This window comes from Ptychodera flava, chromosome 4 (assembly GCF_041260155.1).
Source record: "Ptychodera flava strain L36383 chromosome 4, AS_Pfla_20210202, whole genome shotgun sequence".
NCBI classification, from domain to species: Eukaryota; Metazoa; Hemichordata; class Enteropneusta; family Ptychoderidae; genus Ptychodera; species Ptychodera flava.
The window spans coordinates 47,648,991-47,665,184 of NC_091931.1; the positions used below are offsets into that span (position 1 = coordinate 47,648,991).

Genomic DNA, 16,194 nt, shown 5'->3' on the forward strand with positions numbered 1-16,194 from the left:
TCTGAAATGGGCCTTCCCAAACATGTATAGTTTTATTGGGAAAAGTCCATATTTGAAAGTTACAAAGCTTAAGCTTTTCAGTTTGTGTCAATTTTAAGTGATTTTTTAAACAAAATTATAATATAAGGGGTACGGGTAATGTTTCCCGTTCTGCCTCGAACCATAAATTACGAAACCATATAAATGTTATACTGTTTGAAAGCTCTGAAATGGGCCTTTCCAAACATGTATAGTTTTATTGGCGAAAGTTGCATATTTGAAAGTTACAAAGCTTAAGCCTTTCAGTTTGTGTCAATTTTAAGTGATTTTTTTAAGGACGAAATTACAACATATGGGGTAGGGGTAATGTTTCCCTTTCTGCCTCAAACCATGAATTATGAAACCATATAAATGTTATACTGTTTGAAAGCTCTGAAATGGGCCTTTCCAAACATGTATAGTTTTATTGGAAAAAGTCCATATTTGAAAGTTACAAAGCTTTAACCTTTCAGTTTGTGTCAATTTTAAGTCATTTTTAAGAACGAAATTACAACATATGGGGTAGGGGTACTGTTTTTCTTTCTGCCTCGAATTATGAATTATGAAACCATATAAATGTTATACTGTTTGAAAGCTCTGAAATGGGCATTCCCAAACATGTATAGTCTTATTGGGAAAAGTCCATATTTTAAAGTTACAAAGCTTATGCCTTTCAGTTTGTGTCAATTTTAAGTGATTTTTTAAACAAAATTATAATATAAGGGGTAGGGGTAATGTTTCCCGTTCTGCCTTGTACCACGAATTATGAAACCATATAAATGTTATACCGTTTGAAAGCTCTGAAATGGGCCTTTCCAAACATGTATAGTTTCATTTGGGAAATTTGCATATTTGAAAGTTACAAAGCTTAAGCCTTTCAGTTTGTGTCAATTTTAAGTGATTTTTTGAACAAAATTATAATATAAGGGGTAGGGGTAATGTTTCCCGTTCTGCCTTGTACCATGAATTATGAAACCATATAAATGTTATACTGTTTGAAAGCTCTGAAATGGGCCTTTCCAAACATGTATAGTTTCATTTGGGATAGTTGCATATTTGAAAGTTACAAAGCTTAAGCTTTTCAGTTTGTGTCAATTTTAAGTGATTTTTTGAACAATATGCACAAAACAGTTAGTCCGTTGGCCAGGTATCGAAATCATCCCCTCTAAGGCATTTTACCCACTATGATTTTCTGTTAGCTAGTATTCTCAGCTGTCATAATCTGCTTATTTTCCATTTAACTGATGGTGTGTGAGAGTGTAACGACTTGTTTGTGAAGGGCTGTCACGCCCTCAGTAGTAAAATAGGAATGGGTTAGGGGTAACATATTTACCGCTAGTCGGAAACAAAAACAAAAAAACCCATAAACAATACATTCTTAGAAAGCCCAGATAATCCCCTTACCATTGGTATACAACTAAATGGGGATAAATCGATATTCAAACATCGATTAGATTTTATATCGGACATGAAATGTAAATTGTAAAATTTGCTTAATTTCAAACCCAATAATTAAGTTCATGTTCCTCCAAACAATTTTTACAAGGTATTTATATATCAGTTGAAAGAACTTAATGCAATAGAGAAGTAAAAAACATTAAAGGAGTGTATCTTCTTGAGACTTATGGGATGCGTCGATTGTTTACCTAATATATGGTATGCCGTACATCCCTCTATAATATACATTTAAGGGATAGGGGTATGGATAATGTTTCCTCTCTTACAAAACGCAGCGAATAAGGAAGCCACATAAATATCATATCTCTGAAACACTAACGCAGCTGTTTTTCCAACAAGATATGGCTTGATGGGGTAAACTCAAAAATGATGCAGTGACAATGCCTAAACTCAAAAGTTTGTGTTACTTTACTGACATTTACTTGTTAAAAGGAACATAGAAAAATACTCTATAGGCATTAAATAGCAATAAAAAGCTAAAATGGTGGTTAATAAAAGACGTTTTACTCATTTCAATAACTCAAATTAGGGAAAGAAAGTTAACAGCTATAATATGTCAAAAATTATATATATTCCAAACCCACAAACACTAAATTGGATGTCATAGTCGTCACGCAAAGTTGATATGACAGCAGCAACAATCAATCCCTTTTCTTTAATTGTATCGCAAGAGATATATATTAAGCAATAAAGCACCACTTTGAAAGGATAGCACACGGTTTCGACCGGTAAACAACATATACGCACGAACTTCACTCGTGTGTATAAGGAGTGAAATGGTCAAAACCGAGCTCGAGTGGTGTACCCAACTTATAGCGGTTGTTTATCGCTATATTATATCAGTATATTGAAACTTGTGATGAAAATACAAACAATGTGAAAGAAACCCACTTTGGAGATAGGAATGGCAAACTTTACTGTATATCGTAAATACATGCACAGTCACGTGACCGTCTGGGCAAATCAGAGCTCACTATTAATAGTGTTACTTTTAATACCACACGGGAACACGAGAGAATCTTTTATCGCTGAAAACCAATCACCATTAATCCACAATATAGCTTCTCCATAATAAGATAATATGGATCGACAACACTTTACCTTCCTTACCAGAAAACAAGAGATCATAACCAATTTGTCGAAATTATTTTACAACGCAGAACACTATATACTCCCAATGAGGATTACATTTTCGACTGGGTACTAAAATTCAATAGCAAAATAATTCTGGAACTAAAACCCGAAAAGCCAAATGTCACAGAACGCATTCAAATTACGCAACTAAATAGTAAACAGAAGGCGAACAAACACTCTCTACACCAAGCAATAAGAAGGCGAGACAAACCTCAGAAAATGACTAAAAAGGCTTATATTCCCATTGACACCTCAATGTTTAAAATGCCTTGTGAGTGAATCTATCATTAGTTTCTTATCATGGATGACATTTACCCAATGTTAGACCCTGACGTCTTTGAAGCAAAGACCCTACAAACGGACGTTTTAGGGTCAATGCTTGAAGATACCACTCCCACCAGCATGATCGAATCAGAGAAGCTAGATTGATCTAACTTTCGAGCTAGATCAGCCACCAGCAGCTGAGAAAAAATAAGTCAACATAATCATCAGAGTCAAGCGAGCTAGACAACGGCTTCACACATTATACACCACAAAGAGGACATTCTTACACAATTCACAAAAAGCGTTCAAAAGCTTCGTTAAAGGCATTGTTCGCGATCCCAGGGACGGGCATGGCTGGTTGCGTGGCAAATGCAAAATGTTAGTCACGCTGAATCAAGGTGTAATCAAGTAATAGCTTATTTATAGATTGGGAAAATCCTAATCCTGATAGTAATGATGTAATATAAACTTTGCCACTTCTTTGATTTGTATGTTTTACATTCCATGTTGTACTAGCCTGTACTGTACATGAACAGTCAATACATCCGGCAAGTATTCCGTGCTGTTCTTTTATAGTTAGGTCCCCGCAATCCGAGATAAGTCTTTCTATAGTGTGAACCATTCTCTTCGATTACTGTAATCTACTCCAATAAATTCCCATTTAACTCATTTGTATGATTACAGGGAAGCCTAAGCCTATCTCTTACAATCTAAGATTTGAGATATTTGACAACAATATGTATGCAATTTTCATATTTTTCATAGGCCTAAATAACACACAGAGAAAGTCATACTCAATGTTTTGTCCAATTGAAAGTCAAATTTTCACCGAAACAAGTAGAGGTGGCAATCTGTAAGCCAAACGAGAATTAATATTAGCAAAGATGGATATTAACTAAGCCTTTCCCATTTCCGATCCCAGTTACTCATACAACGGGGTATAAGCGAAAGCCAAGAGTATCGAATTTGTTGAAACCTAAGTGGCCCCTATTCAGTACCACGTAGCCTACAGGTACACCTTAAAGAATACTTACCAGGCCATAATACCGAGTGTTGAATTCCTTTAAAAGTGGCAACACCTGGAAAGACACTGCGGCAACCAATATATCACCCTGATCTCTAAATATTTACCTCTACACCCAATAAAGCACCGGGACTCAAGACAGTTGTACATCACAAACTTAAGAGAGCGATCGAAGACACTCGCTACACAGAACGCAGGATGGAAGGCTGCAAAGACGATTCTTCAAATAGGCAAAAAAGAGGCTAAAAACAACACAAACATTCACAGCAACGACGACAGGTCGGGTTTTCTTCCTATACTACGGTACAAAACCAAACCAAAGGGTCTTTCAAAGGCCACCGCACTTCCCTTAAAGCCCGGCTCGAAATGGACTGGGATCATGATTAGTGCCAAGTTTGGTTGGGCGTTTTGGGGCATGGCTCTGCATAATGAGTCTGTTGGTAACGGTTGCGATCGTTCGCATTATCTGCGGATCTGTTTGCTCTCAGATCACGCTCAGGCTCGGACTAATATAGATACGTACAGCCTTCGTTTCAAGGTTCGTTTCAGTCATGCCATGGTAAATACTCGAAATAAAAAAGAAAGGAAAACTATCAACTTAATCAAACAAGAGTTTGCTTGAATGAATTTACCGAAGTTTCAGGCCATATCAACGTTCGTTATGTGAATGATTCAGCTGCTGACCGCCACGTACGTACGGAATATTGGCGCCATCTAAAGTCGAATAATTATCAAAAAAGTAAAAAGCTTATATCTGGGCTTTCTAAGAATGTATTGTTTATGGTACTTTTTTGTTTTTGTTTCCGACTAGCGGTAAATATGTTACCCCTAGCCCATTCCTATTTTACTACCGAGGGCGTGACAGCCCTTCACAAACAAGTCGTTACACTCTCACACACCATCATGACAGCTGAGAATACTAGCTAACAGAAAATCATAGTGGGTAAAATGCCTTAGAGGGGATGATTTCGATACCTGGTCAACGGACTAACTGTTTTGTGCATATTGTTCAAAAAATCACTTAAAATTGACACAAACTGAAAGGCTTAAGCTTTGTAACTTTCAAATATGCAACTTTCGCCAATAAAACTATACATGTTTGGAAAGGCCCATTTCAGAGCTTTCAAACAGTATAACATTTATATGGTTTCATAATTCATGGTTCAAGGCAGAACGGGAAACATTACCCGTACCCCTTATATTATAATTTTGTTTAAAAAATCACTTAAAATTGACACAAACTGAAAGGCATAAGCTTTGTAACTTTCAAATATGGACTTTTCCCAATAAAACTATACATGTTTGGAAAGGCCCATTTCAGAGCTTTCAAACGGTATAACATTTATATGGTTTCATAATTCATGGTTCAAGGCAGAACGGGAAACATTACCCCTACCCCTTATATTAAAATTTTGTTGAAAAAAATCACTTAAAATTGACACAAACTGAAAGGTTTAAGCTTTGTAACTTTTAAATATGGACTTTTTCCAATAAAACTATACATGTTTGGAAAGGCCCATTTCAGAGCTTTCAAACAGTATAACATTTATATGGTTTCGTAATTCATGGTTCGAGGCAGAAAGGGAAACATTACCCCTACCTCATATGTTGTAATTTCGTCCTTAAAAAAATCACTTAAAATTTGACACAAACTGAAAGGCATAAGCTTTGTAAGTTTAAAATATGGACTTTTCCCAATAAAACTATACATGTTTGGTAAGGCCTATTTCAGAGCTTTTATACAGTATAACATTTATATGGTTTCGTAATTTATGGTTCGAGGAAGAAAGGGAAACATTACCCCTACCCCATATGTTGTAATTTCGTTCTTAAAAAATCACTTAAAATCGACACAAACCGAAAGGTTTAAGCTTTGTAACTTTTGAATATGCAATTTTTCCCCATAAATCTATATATTTTTAGAAAGGTCTGATGCAGCACTTTCAAAAAATGTAACATTTTTATGGTTTCATCATTCATGATTCGAAACAGAAAGGGAAACATTACCCTACCCCTTATGTTACACACGGATATGTGGCATACCGCGTAATAAGAAAACAAGCTCATGCACCCACTAAATCTCAAGACACATACTTTTAATCTTGTTTTTCTTGTTTATTGCACTGAGTTCTTCCAAAAAATATGTAAATACCTTATGAAAAATTGTTTTGAGGAACGGGAACTTAATTATTGGGTGTGAAATTTAGCAAATTTTACGATTTACGGCCAATGGCCGATATAAAGTCTAATCGACGTTCGAATATTAATTAATCCCTATTAAGTTATATATCAATGAAAAGGCCATGATCTTGGCTTTCTAAAAATGTAACGTTTATAGTATTTTATTGTTTCTGTTTCCGTCGAGCGGTAGATACGTGACCCCTACCCCATCGTTGAAATCCAAGATGGCGGCCAAGATGGCGGCAAAGATGGCGCCAAATGAACCCCATGGGACACGATTTGATTTTGGGAACATCAAAATTCATTAAATATAGACCCTAAGGATTACAAAAATGTATGTTAAAAAAATACATCCATGGGGTGCATGGGAACCCTACCTTCCGACCCGCTAATATCGAAGAAAATATTTTGTGGCTCTCCTTTGACGCCTCAAGTGAAGCAATGATTGCTTAGTCGTGACAGCCCAGGACTGGGATGAATAATCGAGAATACAAAACAAATCTACTTTAAAAATAAACAGAAAATAAATAATATTTTGCGTGCGACTCACAATATTGCTGTGTTTTCCATATTGCGATTACTTTCAATATGGAAAATCAGAGAATTTAAAAATCTTGAGACCTGGGAATACAGATATTTGTTTTGCGGACAGGTATCCAATATTTACGTTTTGGCTGATGGAATGCATGTCCTTTCAGTCTTCTGTTACGCTGGATCTAGTCAGGATAAGTCATATGTTGAGTTTGAATGTGAAATTTATTTGCTCCAAAATGAAGACGACAAAATATATGATAGTGCTCCTGAAAAATGTGGTTGCTAGGAATTGTAAATCGCGTCCGATTTATTTAGTAATTACGTTTATAATTTTCACTTTATAAAATGCAGACATACAAGTTGTCATGTAAATATGAAACAAAACTCTGAATGTGCAAGTATCCTCTATTTGGGAGATAATATAAATAAGTCCTATATCTAACAGTAGAACAAAAGGATATTAAACACAGATACTCCCCCATAGCACGGAATTGATAGCAATATGTGAAGGAGTGCTAATATCTCTTAAGTCACGTGCACTTTATTTAAGCAATAAAACACACGCAGCGACGGTATACCACGAGATTTTGACCAATTCACGACATGTATGCACGAGCGATAGCGAGAGCATATATGAAGAGAAATGGTCAAAATCGAGTGAGATACCGTCGCTGGGTGTGATTTATTGCTATTATATCATAACAGTATGTTGAAATTCTAGCCTGGAACGTCAAAAACGGATTTTTCCTCAAGCTGAGAGCAACCGCGTATGCCAGCCGTGGTATATCGCCAATATACCACGGTTCTTTTCGCGCCTCGACCAATCAGATCACTGTATTTGCACCATCAATATACTGGTATAATATAATTTCGGTTATCGCCCAGTCTTTCACAATCAATGTACGAAAGCTAGAGTCCATCACCCGGTCTTTTACATTGTGAGAAAACCGGGTCTTTCAGAGTGTGTGGAAGCTATATTTCAACACCCGGTCTTTCACAGGATGTGGAAGCTAGGTCTATCACAGTGTGTAGAGACTAAGCTTAGATTTTAATTTTCTTGCATATCGTTGGAAAGTGGTTAATCACTTCTACAACATGATATCGATATATAATTTGAGTAATGGAGTACACTCTATAATATTATATCAATACGGTATAATAGATTTTAAAAGAAAATGGTCTTGGTTCAAAATGAATTCGTGCCTCGTTGCAAGAAGTAACAGAGTCTATAAAATTATTCTCTCGCTTATTATTTCTAGTTGTGCTAATATACTGAAAGTGTAAACGTCGCCCCGCGCTCCGGGTTTGCCTACTTTCCGAGCTTTCAGTTTGACAGTGTGTCAGGCCGTTGCATGTTTATGTCATCAAGTATACGTCTTTGCAACGGATAAAACTGCCATTTCTATGTTTTCCATGACGACTTTTCATCCCCGAATCATAACCGTCAGCTCGTTTTGTCCTAAACACGATCAAACACAATCTTGATTTGAGATAGTGGCACTGTTTCTCACATGTTAGTAAGTTTCTTGCAAGTTCACAAGAAGTCCCGACACAACAATACAACCTCTCCGCTTTGTGAACCACTCCAGCTCCTGGTTGTTGAACCTTGGATCGATTTCATATTTGGCTCCTATTGTCTGTGGACCAATGTTATAGCTCTCAGGTTTAATCCATACTTGGAAAGCTACCTTTGACCAATATACTTTCTTTGCAATGTCATCTTTGAATCTGAAATTTGCGAAGGTGATCATAACAATGGTTAGTTTTAGCATGCCAGACAGTTTATCTTTACACATACGTCTCCCTGACATGTGATTGGTTGGACTACTGTCTACTGTTGGACAGTCGTGTTAATATCCGGTGGAAAGGTTTACAAACAAACAAACATGACTACGAAAGGTATTAAAGTTCAACTTTGCTGCCATGTGCATAGTCCAAATTTTAGGAATCCAGTATGCCGATTTTGAATGTGTTGATTCAGAAATTAGTTTGGATGTGTGCATCAGTAAAATGCAAAACTGAAAATCAGCAATGTTTAGGAACACATTGAAGCAGACTCAGAGCTTTAATTTCAAACTGTGACAGTAATTATCATTGCAAACACAAGCAGAACTACCTTCTTTATTTCAGGGTAGAATTTTTAAAGGAACGTTTTCTTACTTGCTCGGATATGCATAAGCGTTGCTTCCGGAATATCTGATGCTTGGAGACAGAAATATCTGTTTTGTGTCGAAACCAACAGGTTTGGACTTTTCATTGAAATGTCCGTCTCGCTCTGCAAGTTTCCTTCCTTCCATTTCAAGATCGCCTAGAAACCAAAATGCACAACAAAAGAACCTAGATATAGTCGTCACGTGACACCCGTTGATAGTATTGGGGTTCAAAATATTCATTTGATTCTCTGACAATTTACATAGTATCATAGTTGCCATTATCATCATCTCACAATGACGATGATGATGATGATGATGATGATGATGATGATGCTAATTGTCTTCTCATCATCATCATCATCATCATCATCATCATCATCATCATCATCATCATCATCATCATCGTGAGATGATGATAATTGCCTTTATCAGAATCATATCTGCAATCATTACAACCACCACTACCGCCATCATAGTTGACATTACTGTAGACGTATACAAATCGGCCAAAGATACGAACTGCCACGTGAAACAGTTATTACACAACATCAGGAAACAATGATCAAAAGGGGTATACATGTTTCTATAGTGGTACGCAAAACCTGGTTCCATCACAATTAATGAGGTAGATCGGTAAGAAGAGTTGAATAGTGATTCGTTTGGATCTCACCTGGCATGAGAAGATCACCACACTCAAGAATTGGTCTAACTGCATCAGGACGAGTACCATGGAATGCTACGTGCCATTTATGGAATACGTTGAGAGGAGCAACTCTAGCCGGAACTCTGCCACAGTATACAAAGTAAAAAGGTATTAATTTGATATTTTCCTACGATAATCGATGGATCACAAAACAGAATCTGTCATTTCCTGGTATCTTAGCTATGTAAACCAAGTAGGCTATACCAACTCTAACGAGTACAGAGTTATGCAGAGTTACCATTGACACATCTACATGTACCTGATCACGTCCAATGATATAAAATCATCAAGAATAAGACAGCTCTACCACTACCCAAAAATACACAGGGAGCAAAAAATAAATGGATATGCCCGTTATCAAAGCATAATATTTATTTGTGCCCTTTATTTGTATTGAGCCCTTTATTTGTATTGATTTGATCGGGGAAATTATTTAATATCTTATTTTGTAAAGATTACTATTAAAATGGCGACGTCTCCAATTTTGGTAATACAATGCATACTTCTAGTCGACTTTCAATTATCAGTTACCGCTTTATAGGACACTGTTGACGTTTTGTTGTTGACGATTGTAAGTGTGGGCAGGTCGTCAAGCAGTGAGAAACCCGAGAAAGAAGAAATATTTCAACCTACTGTATCGCGAATCGACACCATCCGATCGGTAATCCATAGTCTTTTGGCGGAAGACCACGCGAATAGTAAAGTTCGTCTCCTCTTTCGATGTGACAAGAATTACAGTAACACATGTCGTATTCCGCAGCGAAATAGGCATCTGGAAATGCATAGGATTTGTAATATATTTCTTCATTGCTGTATTATTATCGCACTTGAAAATAAACTGACTTAACGGCCTGTGGTAGCACCAGATTGTCTCATCAGAAAATTTACCCAGCAGATTGCAATTTCAATGGAAAACAAAAGGTTATCACACCTCCATAATCCTCTTACAGAATAGAGCAAAGGCCATCCCAGGGATCGCAAACAGTACCTTTAAAGAACGCCTTCAAAAAATGAAAGACATTTTACAGGTAAACTCAGTAACATTTTGATGTATGTGTACCATTTGTTTCGTGATGTTGTTCGATCGTTGACTTTCCTGTGTTAATCCTTTCAGGCCTGACTTTCTACCAGAGTACCAGAGCTACACCTACATGCAGGGGTTTAGACATGGAAGGGTTAATACTCACCACTCAAATCAAGAGACTTCTTAAACCGCAAACACAGCTGTCTGTAGTTGCAGTTCAGAGACGCAGACGAAACACTAGTTGACGTCGAGACTTTTCTCTGAGCTATATAAAGTAAATGAGCGCAAAATAAATAAATTGTTGTTGTTCTTGTTGTCGAGAGCGAAGCTGGTGATAAATATAGATAATAGAAAGATTCAACTCCAATTGAAGTTCTACACCTGTTGATTAAATTATCCTTTTCATCGTCTTATTAAGTTCATCCGTAGGTTTATTGTTATGTACCGGTAACGTACTATAATTTTTGTACATTTTGACTTCATTCAGGAATAATGATTCACACGACAAGGACGACAATTTTGAAAACTTTACTAAGTGGCTCGAGATTACTAATATTAATTTGTGTGTGGATATATCTATGGATTCGTATGTCTGTGTATTTGAGATAAGACACTGACAAATATGAGTAATACTGTAACTTCATCTGAAAAACTAGTGGCAAAATGTATCCTCTGACCTGCTGAACGTGGTGGAGTGTTTTTGATGGGCGCCATTGCCCTCTCAGCGGCATGTCTGACAGCTTCGACATCGCTGTCAGTGTGCTTCGATAAGATTTGGACGGCATCGTATTTGTCTACAATTAGATTCCTAGTGGATTTCAGTTTGGTTAGTGTGGTGAAAGTATTGATGGCACACTCCTGTTCGACTGGGGAATCTCTCTTCATCATTCTGAGCAGGCGTGGAACTAGCCCGTTGTTCACAAGGCTCAATTTATTTTCGTCGTTTATGGCAATGTTGCCAAGACCAACAACAATTTCACTGGTGCTGAAACCTTTACGTTCCTGAGAGTAATCGTCCAGACATGCGTCGAATATTCCTAGAATATATATTAAGACCCTGTTTTCTGCTTTCAACAGATGTTGTTTGCTTCGTTCGATTATGTACGAAAGCGTAAAGAGAGATGTTGCGGCCATATCGTCATTTTTCGATTTCAAGAATGGAGCGATCTTCTCCGATGCGCCAAGTTGTCGGTAAACCTGTTTGTTTTCGGCAGCTTTTGAACAGTTGTGCAGTATAATCAGTGACTTCGCTGTCAAAGTGCTCAGGCTCTGTTGAGAGGATTACAATGTTTAATCTATCTGTATTTTAGTATTGCAGTGCAGTTTATGTTTCACATATTTGTAATATTTTCGTTGCGTACCAAATTTATGAAAAAATGGCGGCTGTTAAAACTTTTTTTTCTATTTTTTATTCAGCTATTGGCAGAGTTGTTTCGTTGATAACCACTGTTTACGCATTGAATGCTATCGTTGTAATCAACGCTGTGCGGAAATGCTTACAATATTAAAGAACAACAATAACAACAACACTCACACACATACACACACACACACACCACTCTCACACACATTTGGGAGTAAACATGGATCAACCTCTGGGTAGACAATTACGGTATAGCCGTGAAAAGGAAATATTGACTAAACGGAGGTTACTGCCACTGTCAATAAATCGCTCAGTTGAAATACCCTGCAAACCACAAGTATTGTACAATGACTGTTACCTTATCTTTATGATAATCCTTTTGGTATTTGACGACGTACTCCAATAAATCAGAGACGAGGTTACAATGGCAGCACTGTCGACATATTTTCAGACTCAATTCTGAACAAGCGATAAATGTCACCAGAATTGTTGTTATGGCATTCCAGTGACGTTTCTTATCACTCTCACTCATTAGATCTTTGATGAGTGATGCGAGGACTTCTACTATGCCCACGTTAGCGAGATGGTCAGTGAATTTCTGTTTTGTGTGGTAGTTCTTGAAGTGTATCTGAGGCTGATTAATGAAGCAATCGATCAAGTTCACTGTCTGATCGAGGTCTTGTCTTGCAAAGTTCTCCAGGTTCAAGATTAGCACTCTTGCTTCCTTCTGCACGGTATCTGGTTTCTCTCATACTCGCTCTCTGTAATCTTGGACTGCGGGTCGAAGTCTGTGATGGCGCGTTTCTCTTCCTCATAGTCCTTACCTAAGCGAGAAAGAAACAGATTAAGAGCATAGAAATAGAATATATAAGAAAGCCAGGAATTAAGTAATAAACAGTTCACAAAATCTGTTAATATTAAGGAATGCTTCTTACAGATAAATAATGTGTATCAGAGAATTTTCATATGGCCACAATAAAGGGTAATGCGATTACGTATTTTTTATTATTTCAAGAATGAAAAAACAAGCTAATTACGTCAGATTTTTCAAGTCATAATCGTTTTTAGAAAGAGAAACAAGAACATTGTCAAGAAGAACAAGAAGGAAGCAGTAATGTACTATCACATAACCTTTACCACCAAACAGCGTTGCAGTTTATCTCTGGTGTCTACCTGGGTGCCTAGGTGAACGATAACGTGTAAGCTTAGAATTTTGGTATTCAGCAGACATTTGTGTTACACGCTGCTGCTGATTCTGCGCACCATCGAACTCTGCTCAGGGACAACTGAATGAATCCGTAACAATTGGAGGAGAATCTATTTAACAGTTGCCTAGAAACTGTTCGTTGCTTTATCATTTTAGAGGACTAATTAATGGTAAGTACTGGCTAAACCATTTAACATGATTCCCTGCCGTAGCAAAATTCCAAAAAGGTAAAGTATCCTATATAGATGATTTACTTATTAAAGATGCTGAACAACCAAAAAACCATAATGATCCGTACTAAAGTGTTCATTCCAATATTTTACTGCACAATGGATTTTAATGGTATCTTTCCAAAAACTTCAGTATTGCTATGATTGCCGTTTCAAGTTTGACAACTTACCACAAATAGCAACCTCATATGTACTTCCGTACAAATCGACAACACAGTGGAAGTCCTTTCCGTCGGCATCTTCAATGTCTTTCAAGTCAAAGGTTGACACTTCGTCTCCATTGAGATACAAATGTAGGGTAGCATTTTCTGATGTTACCATACCAACTGTGTCTCCAATCTGAAGGGATAAAGTATTTATCTTATCGAAATTTATTTAAGGAGGAGACTGATTAATACATTAAGGTGTAGCACTTAGGTAAACAATATGAGGGGTAGTAAATTTTGTTTTGAATCCCTTTTTTCTAGATAGACATGTCTTCCTGCTTCTTTATTACGAAGTTTAACCCAATTGTTCCGATTCTCTTGATTAAAATGTTTCCATAGCTTCAGGTCACACATCGATCAAATTAAACTAATCTCTGAAGGAGTACTTTAATCGCCGTAGCTGTTGACGGTTTTACCACATTTCGGCAGTAAAAGAGAAACATCGATCATTGAGAGAATTCCCTTGTCATTTGTACAAAAATGACCATGATTACTCACTGTGCAATCATCCAAATTCTTTTTCAGATACTGAACAACTTCTCCATTGTGTTGTAAAGTGTTGCCAGACCACATGATGGTCACACCAGTATCGCAGTCTGTCATGGCAGGCGGGAAGTCAAGTGTGTCAGGTGACAATGATGTTAAACCAACTTCGAGATTTCCGCTCCATTTCTCCACGGCGGAGACAACTTGGACTTGAAAGTTTTCATTGGGGATCAAAATTTGCTCCGTTATCGCCACTCCATTGTTGAAGTACTCTTCTGGGCTTTATATAGGCAAAAGGAAACATTCTGTGACAAAGTCTGTAACAAACCTGCTCTGTCGTGTAGCAGTTACACCATCATGACCTCACAAATCGTCAAATCGTTAGTTTACTTACAAAGGATACTAAATTTCTTTCAATCGAAATCTTTTCCATTATATCTGCGGCTGATCACTTTTGTTGTCTCACTTACAACAAATGTTACAACATTGAGCAAGATTCACATTTGAGAACACACCTTTTTCTGAAAGCTGTTCTTCCTTGATTAGTGATTTCTACGTTGTTACCACACTTCTTATGGAAAGAAAAGTATGACTGCTGCAGCTTTCGGTGAATAGTGTCACAAGTGTTACTTCTACTACGCCCGTCATTATCGGCTTTGTCAATGTACTGGCTGCTAGCTGCCATTCTCTGTTCAACACATTGGTCCAGGATAACGCTACCTGCATGCCAAGAGAGTGTTCAAGAAGCATTGATCAACATATTTTCACTTCGAAACTTCAACAACACTGAGACATGTCTTTCGAGTCATTTACTTAGCTTGCCAGATGGTTTTTGAAGCTGGGTTCTTTGCGAGTTGAGTAAATGTCGCAAGTTTTGAGCTCAAAGCCGATACCTCGTGTATTTTCAGCAACCACTCGTGGTTTCTTCGATACTGACGTACCCATGGTTCATTGAACGAGATAACGTTTTTTTATAGTCTATCCAAGCCTTTTCAGGTAGTAATTGTTTGCAGACTGTCATATCAAGATCCGCAAATCTGGTATCTATGTAGGCCTATTTCGATTTGCTCTGAAATAGAAAGATGACAAAAACTACGTTTAGTGATGTCAATGTTGGTACGTTACAGGAATGGATGTCCTGTGTAACAAATCCTAACAAAACCAATCTCCCTCCTTTAAAACACGAATAGATTCCTGTATTCCATATTCAAAGTTTCCTCGACAGAAATGCCTTTTATAACTGTCATAAATTCAACACACATATTGGTTTGATGCAATTCAGCTATCATTAAAGTAATAATCTCCAAAATTGGACATTATACAGTAATCGTCGTTAAGTCGTCCAGGTAAAAGGACAGAGTCAGTGACAACAATAACACTATGTTCATTAAATTGGACAAATAATACCCTAGATTTTATACCGTTGATGAGGTTAAGCATTCGTATTTGCTAGAATAAAATGCCACATTAGAAGAAGTCACACTTTATACCTCCTGACGTTGCTCAGAATGCCAAACAGAATCAATGTACAGAAAGGGCATTGAGATATCACTCTCATCCCTTTCCCGAAGTTCTACCTTTCTTGCCTACTCAAAGCGTTCCATGAAAGCCCCTTTCCTGCTTTGTTGTCCCACACTTTTGGATATTTGAATTTTGGAATACAAGCGATTTAACTTATTTGGACAGAGACTTTAACAATTCAATGACATTGATTCAGAGGGTCAAATAATTTCCCACACCAAATTATCTGTTCCTAGTCACGACGTGCTCTGTTTTCAGGTTATAAATAAGTCGGCATGTTTAATTTTTATGTACTCATTATACATTTGTTAGGCTTAGTGCATGGCTGTACCAGCAGAGCAACTGATCATTGTACTAGGGAGAAAAGCATAGCACCAGATATGTTGAACGACGATTCCATATATATCGTTTATCCGAATCTTTTTACTTACTGATTACCAAAAAATGTTTAAAACACAGGTGTGTTATTCTGTAAACATTAATACCACAATATCTTGTCTTGGTTGACTAAGGTATGCGTATCCGCTCAACGCATGTTGACCTGTTAGGTGACATTGCAAACTCACGGAACTAATGTACGCTGTAAGGCACGTTATCAGAAGCGTCTACCTACTGCCATGGAAACGTGATAAGCGCGGCCACTATATATCAGCTTACACGGTTATTATATCAATACAACTTAGGTGTT

At 37.2% G+C, this 16,194-nt stretch overlaps 1 protein-coding gene across 1 annotated transcript; it reads right to left on the bottom strand.

Annotated features, from left to right (window-relative positions):
• Positions 1-6,819: 6,819 nt before the first annotated feature.
• Positions 6,820-14,265, bottom strand: LOC139130542 (uncharacterized). Its single transcript, XM_070696297.1, has 9 exons — positions 13,998-14,265; positions 13,464-13,632; positions 12,215-12,680; positions 11,171-11,762; positions 10,657-10,758; positions 10,103-10,241; positions 9,437-9,552; positions 8,774-8,921; positions 6,820-8,341 (listed from the first exon to the last, which is right to left on the bottom strand). The coding sequence occupies exons 3-9, from the start codon at positions 12,386-12,388 to the stop codon at positions 8,128-8,130; spliced, it is 1,485 nt and encodes a 494-aa protein (XP_070552398.1). The 5' UTR covers positions 12,389-12,680; positions 13,464-13,632; positions 13,998-14,265; the 3' UTR covers positions 6,820-8,127.
• Positions 14,266-16,194: the final 1,929 nt, after the last annotated feature.

Coding starts and splice junctions, on each gene's coding strand:
- LOC139130542 (XM_070696297.1), bottom strand. CDS start 12,388: ATGAGTGAGAGTGATAAGAAACGTCACTGGAATGCCATAACAACAATT. Junction 8,922..9,436: donor TGGTGATCTTCTCATGCCAG/GTGAGATCCAAA, acceptor TTTGGTTTCTAG/GCGATCTTGAAATGGAAGGA. Junction 8,342..8,773: donor GCTTATGCATATCCGAGCAA/GTAAGAAAACGT, acceptor CGCAAATTTCAG/ATTCAAAGATGACATTGCAA.